Source organism: Balaenoptera ricei, chromosome 14 (genome assembly GCF_028023285.1).
Source record: "Balaenoptera ricei isolate mBalRic1 chromosome 14, mBalRic1.hap2, whole genome shotgun sequence".
Classification (NCBI taxonomy): Eukaryota; Metazoa; Chordata; class Mammalia; order Artiodactyla; family Balaenopteridae; genus Balaenoptera; species Balaenoptera ricei.
Genome location: NC_082652.1, coordinates 35,599,630 through 35,611,826, shown reverse-complemented (window position 1 = coordinate 35,611,826; position 12,197 = coordinate 35,599,630). Strand labels below are relative to the sequence as shown.

General features: G+C 40.8%; 1 protein-coding gene across 1 annotated transcript; it reads left to right on the top strand.

Moving 5' to 3' along the window:
- The first annotated feature begins 351 nt into the window (after positions 1-351).
- LOC132347729 (large ribosomal subunit protein eL31-like) lies at positions 352-660 on the top strand. Its single transcript, XM_059894502.1, has one exon. The coding sequence runs from the start codon at positions 352-354 to the stop codon at positions 658-660; it is 309 nt and encodes a 102-aa protein (XP_059750485.1).
- The last annotated feature ends 11,537 nt before the right edge of the window (positions 661-12,197 follow it).

Sequence of the window (12,197 nt, the reverse complement as noted above, 5' to 3'; positions counted from 1 at the left end):
AGCAGTTTGTGGAGACCCTCTTTCTGTCCCCTGCTCAGGCATCCAGGGCAGGTGAAACATCCAGATGCACAGGACCCTTTGGTTGTGCCATCTTGGTTCACTCCTTGCTGCCACCACTAGATGGGCACTCATCTGTTTCCTGGGACACGGATCTAGGGCTCTCTCCAATTCCTCCCAGGGTCTCCAGCATGATTCCTTCTCTCTCTTTGCACCCGGCGCAGAACAAATAGACCAGTGAGAGGACAGAATGCAGATGGCATATCTCTCATATAATTTATCTAATCAGGTTGCTTACTTACTTATTCATTTAATAAACATGTATGGATTCCTTTCCAACCTGGGCCCGGCAGGATGGCTCCCGCAAAGAAGGGTGGTGAGAAGAAGAAGGGCCGCTTCACCATCAACGAGGTGGTGACCAGAGAATACACCATCAACATTCACAGGTGCTTCCACGGAATGGGTTTCAAGGAACGTGCCTCTCGGGCACTCAGAGAAATCCGGAAATTTGCAATGAAGGAGACGGGAACTCCAGATGTACGCATTGACGCCAGGCTCAACAAAGCCATCTGGGCCAAAGGAATAAGGAATGTTCCATACCGTATCCATGTGCGGTTGTCCAGAAAGTATGATGACGATGAAGATTCACCAAACAAGCTCTGAACGTTGGTTGCCTGTGTACCTCACCACTTTTCAAAAATCTACATCTAGTTGATGTAGGTGAGAACTAACTGCTGATTGTCCAATAAAGTTATAGAATGGCCAAAAACAAAAACAAACAAACAAACAAAAATGTATGGAAAACCTACCATAGGCCGAAAACTTGCTCTGGAGATGCAAGACCTCAAGAAGTTCACAATCTAGTGGGAAAGATAGAGTATTATTTTTTTTTAATATATAACTGTGATAGTCTGATGAGTGTTAATGTAACCTAAGGCCAAGGTAACATAGGAGCATCTACCAGGGCATCCAAACCAGACTAGGGGTGGTGCTGATCGCACAGGTGACCAAGTTGGGACTGTAAGGGCATGCAGGAGACTGCCCGTGGGCCACATGGGAGATGGGGACTGAGTGTGTTATTGCTGGTTGGTGACAAGAGAGTGGCAGCTGTGAGGGGTGTAGGGCATTTCACGATGAGATAATAACATAAAATGAGAAATGACCACAGCTCATCAGGTACTGCAAATTGCCAGCATGGCAGAAGCATAAAGTCTGAGACAGGATAGGGAGTATAAAGGGAAGAGAAAGGGCTTTACATGTCCGGCTAAGGCATTTTTGAAAGGATCAAAGTGGGAGAATGACAAGATTTAACAAGATATGCGTTTTCAAAGATAATTGAAGGCCGGTAGAGGGAATGTATTGGGGGTGGGGAATGTTAGAGGCGGGAGACCAGTTAAGTGGCTTCTGCAGCATTTCAGCCAAGGAGGGATGAGGTGGTGAAGAGGAGTAGCAGTTACAGGAAAAGAGAAGAACAAAGGTGAAACCAACAGCAGGGGCAACTCTGTGACCTTCCTCCCCTGACACAACGGGGCAACTCTGTGACCTTCCTCCCCTGACACAACGGGATTAGGATGTCATTGCAGGTCTACCTGAAAGGAGCTTAGGAGAAATGACCAGACAGTATCCAAGCACGTGTCAGACCAATGTCTAGGTAAGTAAGTAGCTCAAAGTTAACCAAGAGGAGGCAGGTAAGGGATAAGGCCAGCTGGGATGGAGAGTGTAGGGAGAAAGTGCAAGCAGATAGATACCATAGGAACCTGATTTAGTGGGACCCTTGCAGCTGCTGGTGAGTGTTCCAGAAGCTGTAAAGGAACCAATACGGAACACATGTATGGGGGTGGGGAGGGGTCTAGGGTCACTTACTTCCTGGCTTGAGTAGCTGGGTGGGTGGAGATACAGCAGTGAAAGGTAGAAAGTTCGGGAAGAAAGACTTTTGGGAAGAAGATAAAGAGTTCAGTTTTGAGCTTTTTGGATTTTAGGTGCTTGATGTCCATCTGAGCCACATTCACTCTGGAAAGCATCTAGGTAATGCAAGAGATGTGACGGAAGCTAAGAGAAAAGAGTCTCAAGAAAGAAAAAACAATGAAAATGTCCATTGCTTCAATGAAATAAAATAGGCGTCCATCTGATTTGACAAAAGGAAAGTAACCAGTGATCTTAGTGAGAACGTTTTTGGTAGCGTGGTGTTAGAAAGTAGATTACCAGATCACCTCCGCTGAGGACCTAAGGGAGAGGAGAGAAGGTTGTTGCAGTGGGAAGTCAATTTGATGCAATGCTTACCTCCAATCAGGTGACCAACCGTCCCTGTTTGCCCAGGACTGAGTGGATTCCCAGGATGCTGGACTTTTAGTGCTAAGACTGAGAAAGTCCTTGGGCAAGCAGAACAGATTGGTCACCCTGCCTTCAATGCCACTACCAGAAAGGCTGTCCGAGAGTTCATGAAATAGGCTGAGATAAAATTAAGATGCTTGGGACTTCCCTGGTGGCGCAGTGGTTAAGAATCGGCCTGCCAATGCAGGGGACACGGGTTCAAGCCCTGGTCCGGGAAGATCCCACATGCCGCGGAGCAACTAAGCCCATGCACCACAACTACTGAAGCCCCCGCACCTACAGCCCGTGCTCTGCAACAAAGAGAAGCCACCTTAATAAGAAGCCCGTGCACCGCAATGAAGAGTAGCTCCCTCTTGCCGCAACCAGAGAAAGCCCGCGTGCAGCAATGAAGACCCAATGCAGCCAAAAATAAATAAATAAATTTATTAAAAACAAAAAAATTAAGATGCTTGAGGGAATTCCCTGGTGGTCCAGTGGTTAAGACTCGGCACTTTCACTGCTTTGGGCCTGGGTTCAATCCCTGGCTGGGGAACTAAGATCCCACAAGCCGTGTGGCGTGGCCAAAAAAAAAAAATTAAGATGCTTGAATCACAAGGTTTACTGAATAAATTTAAAACACACAGCAAGAAACAAAGGGAAAGAGATGAAGGATGCTATCACCATGAGAATAGGGTGCAAGTTGGGTGTATGAGCCACAGCTCTCTCTCTGTCTGTCCCTGTCTGTCTGTCTCTCGTCTTCATTCCCTGCTGCCAGTATGGTCACAAGGTCCAGAGTTGAGGGTGAGCGAGGGGACTCAGAAGACTGAAAGTATCTGGAGCCAACACATGCTTACTCTTTCCAAGAGATGGAGGGACAAATAGCTTGGACGCAACTGAAACTCACCAATAAGTTGCTGAAGAGCTATGGATTTATCTGTGTATCTTGGGCAGAGGTTACATGTGGCATAAGGATGATACATGATCTGTGCTTTATTAATGTTTTAGGTTTAAGTGGTCCTTCTATCCCTTCCTATCTACAAGTAGCATTCTGGTTTGTTCCATCCTTTTCGTCTATGTTTATCAAACATATGCTCTGTTTATATTTATATTTAATTTAACAGATTTCTAACTTAGCACATTTGCTATCATTCCTCAACATGTTTTATGAGTTTCATCTGTTATTCTACTTGTTTGTTTCCCTTGTTATTTACAGCACAATTGAATATTCTCAAATAATGTGGTAAAATCATATTATAGAAGTGACAATAGCACCAGTAGACTTTTCCTTCTCGAAACTTGGCTGTTGTGAAAAAAGAAAGAAAGAGTATTTACTAGAGGGATTTAGAGAATCATGAGAAAAAAATTTTTTAATAAACTGAAGTCACCAAGTCAGAACATAAGGTGTTTCAACCAGAGACATGAGAAGTTAATTGACAGAGCATGATCCTTGGGAGAGTATAAAAGGATGGAATCCAGATCAGGTGGAGCATTGGTGGGAGATCTCATCCTCTTAGACTAGAGGGGAGAAGGAATAATAGTGGACAAGACAAGTGTGTTTCCAGTGACGGACTGGGTTTACCATGTATGTCTAGTTTTCTTTGTGAAGTAGCTTGGCCATTAAACAATTATATCCAGGCACTGGTTGATTTACAAATATTTACTTTTTTTTTTAGGTGTGGTGGCTTTGTAATGTATCAATTTGGCTATGCTGAACTACTTTCCCCAGAATTTCATTTCATGTATATTTTGGGTTATGGTGGATCCCAAGGGAGATTCTTGTGAGATTTGGAAGGCAGACGGGAAAGGGCAGCCGTTCCGTAGCTCACACACGTTGCTGCCAATGTGCTAACTCACCTCATCAGCATGAAGCAGCAGAGGCACCAGCTCTACTTCCCCTGGATCCTCCCTCACCTTCTCTGACCCCTGGACCAGGTGCCTATGTTCAGTTCCATGAGGAAGGGCAATGTCAATCATCATGGGTTTCAGTCTGTCCTGGGTTCCAGCATGTTCTTCATCTTCCTCAATTTACATCCATTTTCTCTTCATAACTCCCCACCATCTAGACTCCAGGCTCCAGTATCAGGTGAGAAGACTTACAGAGATTCTTTAACCAGTCCCAACAAATGTGTAAGGCCAAACTCCTATAATATAATCTCCGGAGACCATGCTTGAGTTTATGCTAATGACATGACTCAGGACAGGGACTGTCCATGCCAGAAAGATCAGCCTTATGATTAGAGGGTTAGGGCTTTGAGCCACATGATATCAACCCAACATTTGACCTCCCAGGAGGGTGAGGAAGGCTGAAGACCGAGTTCAACCACATGGCCAGTGATTCAATCAATCATGCCTACAAAATGAAACCCCAATAAAAGCTTTGCACATGGAAGCTCTGGTGACTTTCCTGGTTGGTAATTCTGTATCAATGAGCCAGGAGGGTGTTGCTTCCTAAGGACATGGAAGCTTTGCATTCAAGGCCCTCCCGACATTGCCCTGTGTGTCTCCTCATTTGGCTGGTCTTGAGTTGTATCTTTTATCATAAAACTGTAATCATAATTATAGTGCTTTCCTGAGCTCTGAGTCATTCTAGCAAATTATTGAATCTGAGGGGGTAGTGGAAACCCCTGAATTTGTAGCCAGTGTTCAGGAGCATGCGTGACCTGGGGACCCTGGACCTTATGGCTGGTGTCTGAAGTGAGGGGGTGTCTTGTGAAGGACTGTGCCCTTACACTGTGAAATTTAACCTAAATTCAGGTACTCAGTGTTAGGATTGCACTGCAAAGAGAAAATAATATAGTAACCTCCCATGTGGGCATCACCTAGGTACAACAGTAATCAACTCATGGCCAATCTTGTTTCATCCATAACCTCCACTGTGGGATTACTTTGAAGCAAAACCCTGTTGTGATATGATTTCATCCATAAATATTAAAGTAGATATCTCTAAAAGATAAGCCTCTTCTTTCTTGCTAATAACTACAATACCATTCATTTATTTTTAAAAATTGACAGTGATTCCCTAATATTATTGCATACTAATAGTCAGTGTTCAAATTTCCCCTACCATCTCAAAAAAAATTTTTATATCTGGTTTGTTCAAATCCAAACAAGTCCCCACATTGCATCTTGTCAACAGACCTCTTAATCTCTTTTCATCTGTATGTCTCCTTCTCTCTCTCTCTCTTTTCTTGCAATTTATTTATAAAAGATACTGAGTGTCTTTTCCAGTAGAGTTGTATTCTCACACTTTAAAGTATACACAAATCACTAGGGGATATTTTTTTTGCTTATATAAATGCATTTTAAATTTTTTAATTTTTAAAATTCTTAAATTAATTTTTATTGGACTATAGTTGCTTTACAATATTGTGTTAGTTTCTGCTGTACAGCAAAGTGAATCAGTTATACATATACATATATCCCCTCTTTTTTGGATTTCCTTCCCATTTAGGTCACCACAGAGCACTGAGTAGAGTTCCCTGTGCTATACAGTAGGTTCTCATTTGTTATCTATTTTATACATAGTATCAATAGTGTATATATGTCAATCCCAATCTCCCAATTCATCCCACCCTCCACCTAGGGCATCTTATTTTAAAAGTAGATTCTGCTTTAGAAAGAAAATGTGGGGGCTTCCCTGGTGGTTCAGTGGTTAAGAATCCGCCTGCCAATGCAAGGGACACAGGTTCGAGCACTGGCCCAGGAAGATCCCACATGCCGCAGAGCAACGTGTGCCACAACTACTGAGCCTGTGCTCTAGAGCCCACGAGCCACAACTGCTGAGCCAGCGTGCCACAACTACTGAAGCCTGCGCACCTAGAGCCCGTGCTCCGCAACGAGAGAAGCCACCGCAATGAGAAGCCTGTGCAACGCAACGAAGAGTAGCCCCCGCTCACCACAACTAGAGAAAGCCCGCACAGCAACGACGACCCAAAGCAGCCAAAAATAAAAACAAACAAATAAATAAATAAATTTATTTTTAAAAAAAGAAAATTTGGTGTGGGTCCCAAGATTCTGCATTTCCAGCAAGCCCCCAGGTGAAGTGGATGCTGCTGGTCTGTGAACCACACTCAGACTAGCAAACTCTGGAGCTCTCTACAGTCTGGATTTTGATGATTGCATCCCCATGATGTCATAACCATGTTTCTCTGTCCCCTCTCAACTGGTGGTCAGACCATCTGGATTAAGGGGAAGCCCGTTGTGTGTGAAGCAACCTCTTGTGTAACTTTTAATGCTCCTTCAAAAATGTATATTTAAGCAATCTGAAAGTTTTCCAGTAGTATTTTTCTCACCCTCCCAACCCTTTTCTATGTTCTCTCCCATTTAAAGTTTATGCCCAATGTATTCCAATGGCACTCAGTAAAAATACTTTTTAGGGAAAGGAGGGAATATATCCAGTGGTTGTAAAGTTGGAGGGCACACCAACATGACATGGAAGACAGCCTAGATTAGGCAGAAGACAAGAAGAGAAGCAGCTGCAAGACTGACTTGGGTAGAAGTAAGGGCCCTTGGATAAGGGAATGAGGCTGGGTGAGGCTGGGTGATAAGAGTGGGGCAGAGATTGTGAAGATCCGTTGCACACAGCCATTCTCAAAAGCCAGTCCAAAATCCCAGAAGCACATGGGGGCTTGCTAAAAATAGTTCCCTGTTCCGACACATCAAATCACAATCACTGGAGAAAGAGCCTTGGAATATGCTTGGCAGGCACCCTCTGGAGACTCTGATGTAGAGTGGATCTAGAAACCACTGAACTATATCGGATGCCACACATTGCTGTATGTGTGTGTGTGTGTGTGTGTGTATATATATATATATATATATATATATATATATATATACACACACATATATATATATATATATATATATATTTTGCCATCTTTCTTGCCAGTGAATGCTCTGAAGTACTCATTGACCAAATGCTAGGTAGCCCTAGGATAAAATATCACCTAGTGCTTTCATTCTCGGTGGGCACATGGTCGTCTGATTACATGATGTTTCATTTAATGGCTGAGACGTTAAAGCCCAGTTGTTAAGAACTCCGATGAATTTAAACTCTGAAAAATGTGGTGTTTACACTCCTATACATGGCACCATTCACGTATCAATTATGCTGGATTTTCAGATTAATTAGATGACCATAGAGTTGCCAGGCTCTGAAGGAATTGGACTTCAGACAAGAAAAATGGAAATAAATTTTGTAAATTATTTACAAGTTTCACTACTCTGTTTTCAGCCAGACCTCACCAAAAAGAGACAAAAGTAAAGACAGAGGAACCTTCGAGCACAACGGCGAGAGTTTGCTGGGCCATCATGGGCTTGATCTTCCTGTCTCATTGGCTTGGCTGTCTCACACAGCTCTAGTTAGCAGCAACTTGGCTTGGTTGTGAATATTATCCTTATATGGGCTGAGTCATCCAGAGGGCAAACATGGACTTTCAAGGATTTGAGGGACCCTCCTTGTTAGAATGTTCACATTAGTTCCTCTTTCAGCTACACATGCCAACCACACATGCTGCTTCATCCTCTGCCAATAAGATTCCTGTTCCTCTTTCCTTGGCCTGGCCACTCGTCACTTCCTTCTTATCTTGCCTGTTTCTTTTCCTTTGTCACATCTGGCCCTCACACCAGTTCAGCCTGCTTCTAATCATGTGTTTATTGGCATTCCCAAGCATTTTCAGAAAACGTGTAGTGTTTCTGCTGCATTAGAACATTGAGGTTACAGGAGGAATTGAATTGAGGATGTTGATTTTTTTCAATACAATTACTCTTCAGTTAGCGGGTCCAGTAACACCAGTGAATTTTAAAGCCTGAACAAGTTTTACAGATGCTCTGAAAAGTGCTAACTGTTTTCCCCTTGAGCCCAGATGACATTTGGGCAGAAATGGAATGCCAACTTTTGTCAATATTCTAAGGCGATAACATGTAGGGAGGTGACTCTGGTGTCATCTTCCCACCTCCCTACCCACTGGGAAGTCATAGAGTACATTCCACGGCCAAGTTGAAATGTTTTCTGAATGATTCACTCTATCCTCTCCCGTTGGGTCAAATATCAAGAGTAAGAGGAAGGACTCAAATCAGACTCCTTAGGTTCGAATCTCAGAAATCACTACTGTGCCATTTTCCACAAAATTGTAAACCTCTTTAAGCCTCATTTTTATCATCTGTAAAATGGGGATAATATTAGCACCCACTCTGTAAGGACGTAGTGAGCATTGATTATTATAATCCATGGTAAGCACTTAGCATAGCATCATTTATAAGTACTCAAGACACTTCAGTCACTAATATTTCTCCAAGGTTTGTTGATAAATATTCTGCCTCATAGCACAATATTATCATGAATTATAATATCATTTTTGGAAAAAATCTGTTGCCAAGAATGTGATCACTGTGGTAAGAGAAGACTAAAAACAGAATCAATGAATCAAATTAAACATTTCATGACGTTTGATATTATTTAGTCCAATATGTTCCTCGCTTATACATCTTCTAGCCTTTTGAGCACATAGACTGGCATCGTAGGTTGATCTTGCAATGACCGCCGTGTGCCAGAAAAAAGACTAAGTCATATTATCCTGATATGAGTTGCCACCTACGATCATCACAGGAGAATTTCAGAAAGTCTGCTAATTTTAATCTTCTACTTAAAAAGAAAGTGTCACAACAGCAAGTATTTGTTTGATTCAAAGTATCAAACTCTGATTCTATGTATCCCAAATCATTGAGTGAGGAAAATGTCTTAAATTTAAAGTAATAAAATGCACGTGATAAAAGATTCAGAGTAAATAAGGATGTAAAAGCAGAAGGAAAAGTTTCCCTACCCCTGCCTCCTTTCCACTCCCAGAGGGAATTAAGACTGACAATTATTTGTTTATCTTCCCAAATGCTTTGTAATGCACATTCTGGTTTATATTCTGGAAGCTCTGTAGTTCAGTTTGGCCTCAGTGTTCTGACAAATTCTGCTATTTGGCTTCATCTTTGGCCTGTGGAAGACTGAACAGTCAAATGCCAACTTACTGTCAGTCCTGGCATGCTTAGTCTTGTGCGTGATCAATTATCATCTACATCAGGGGGTCTGCAATTTACCACCTTCAAGCCAAGTCTGGCTTCTTTTCTGTTTTTGTAAATAAAGTTTTATTGCAACCTATCACACCCATTTGTTTAGGTAATTGTCGATAGCTGCTTTTAAACTAGGTGGCAGAGTTGAGTAGTTGCAATAGAAACTGGCCTGCAAAGCCTAAAATACTCCCTGTCTGGCCTTTTATGGAAAATTTTGTCCATCTGTGATTAGGCTATCATCATAGCTAACTAATCAGCATAAGACCATCCATCCACACAAGGCAAGTCATTGATTGTTTTCATCTGAACAATCACTTTTAAACATAGGAGGCATTCTAGATGTAATTTAGAGAGAACTGTCACCCCAAGTGTTTTATGTTGAAATTCTTTCACTTAAAGTATAAGTTTGAATTTACCATTGCAAAAGAAAAATGTTGAAATAACTAATGTAAAAGCTGTTAAGTTTGTGAACAAAAGCCATCATTTAGAATTTTCAAATATTTAAGTAAATGAGACAATAGATCATCAGTGCAAATACGAAGACAGAGTTCAATAACTTTAGGAAAGATTAAAAAGTCCCTTTTGAGTTCACAAATGTTTATTTAAAAATTAAGTATCAATACAAGGACAGCAATGGAGATTAGAATATCAAAATTCTACTATCTGTAGACTTGTTTGAAGTGAATGAACAAAATATCCCTTAAGAATTTTAATTATTTGTTATTTAATTCCAATTGGGCCATGATCATTTCAAGAAAAAAAAGATTCATTTGGGAATTCCTCACATCTTCTAAAAATGAATCAAATGCAGAATGTTAGCTTTGTTATCAGTTCAGACTTTCCAAAGAAGAAAAACTCCAAAATCACATGTAACAATAGCCATATATATTTAGACATAAGAAAGAGTGTATAGAAGTATATATTTAGACATAAGAAAGAGTGTACACAAGTATAAGGAAAAGGAGGGACCCCAAATTTTGTTCTCACTCTTCTAATTCAACAGGGCAGACTCCATGGATGAACCCTGAGACCATTACGCTCAGTGAAATAAGCCAGCCACAAAAAGACAAATACTGTATTATTTCATTTATATGATGAAGTCCCTAGAGTAGAGATATTCACAGAGATGGGAAGTAGAAGCCTGGTTGCCAGGGGCTGTGAGGAAAGAGGATTGGGATGTTATTGTTTAATCAGTTACAGAGTTTCAGTTTTACAAGATGATAAAATTCTGGAGATGGATAGTGGTGATGGTTGCACAACAATGTGAATGTACTTAAGGCCACTGAACTGTATCCTTACACAAATGGCTAAGCTAGTAAACTTTATGTTATGTGTGTTTTACCACCATTTTAAAAAGATTCTATGAGACTACTTTAAGAAGACAATCCTTTACAGCTTTGAGTCTATCGAACTCAAAAACTTAAACAGAAGCTTGTTGAAATAACTCCTATTCATTGCCAACCATTTTCAATAACTGAAGTAGAAAGATTCTGGAAAGTTGACCAATCTATAAATCTTAGGCACAAAGTTCCTTCTAGAAAACATGTTACTGAAAAATGACTTCCTGAATTGTATTCTACTGTGATGAAAAAAGGAAGGAAGGGAGGGAGGGAGGGAGGAAGGAAGGAGAGGAGGGAAGGAAAGACGTCATTAAAGATGCTGGTTGAAAGAGCTATTTACCTGTTGGAAATGTGCAATACAATGACCACAGGAGCTGCTCACCAGCTGACCGTGCTGTGGAACCACTGTTCATGTACCACGATGGCAATCTTTAAAGATGTGACTAGTACAGTTTTAACAATATTTGAAGTTATAAAAATAAGTCTGGAATGAAGTTCATTCTATGATGGTATAATCTGTTCCAGTCTTAGTTTTAACTGAATACTAATTTTTAACAGCCCTCCTTTTGGAATTCAGCCAAACTATGAAGTTGGTGTTGAAACATACATAAAATCATGTGTATTTTTTAAATGTACATGAATGAGACCAAAGTATTCATGCTATATTTATTTTTTAATGAGTCATATACCTTGGATATCCTTCCATATCAGGATATACCACCCAGAGGTATTTATCCAAGAGAAATAAATCCTGTGTCCACACCAGACTTGTAAACCGACATTCACAGCACCATTTGTAATAGCTCCAAACTGGAAACACCACCCGGTGACTAGCAACAGGTGAATGGCTAAACAATGTGTATAGCATTTGTGCAATGGAACACAAATCAACAATAAAAAAAAGAATGAACTATTGATACAAATAACAACATAGATGAATCTCAAAATATTTATGCAGAGTTCAAGAAGCCAGACAACAAAGTGTATCTATTGTTTAATTCAATTTATATAAAATTATAAAAATGCAAACTAATCTATAGGAAGAAAAAACAAACCGCTGGTTGCCTGGGGACTGGGAACGGGGAGGAAGAATAAGGGAGGGAGAAGTTACAGAGACGCAAGAAACTTTGGAGGTGACAGGTATCTTCACTATTTTCATGTGGTCACGGTTTCATGAGTTTAGACTGTGTCAAAACTGATCAGGCTACAAATGAACTTATCTACAAAACAGAAATGGAGTTACAGATGTAAAAAATAAATTCATGGTTACTGGGGAGTAAGCGGGGGAGGGATAAATTGGAAGATTGGGATTAACACATACACAGTACTATATATAAAATAGATAACTAATACGGACCTACTGTGCAGCACAGGGAACTCTATTCAATACTCTGTAATGGCCTATATGGGAAAAGAATCTAAAAAAGAGTGGATATATGTATATGTATAACTGATTCACTTTGCTGTACACCTGAAACTAATACAACA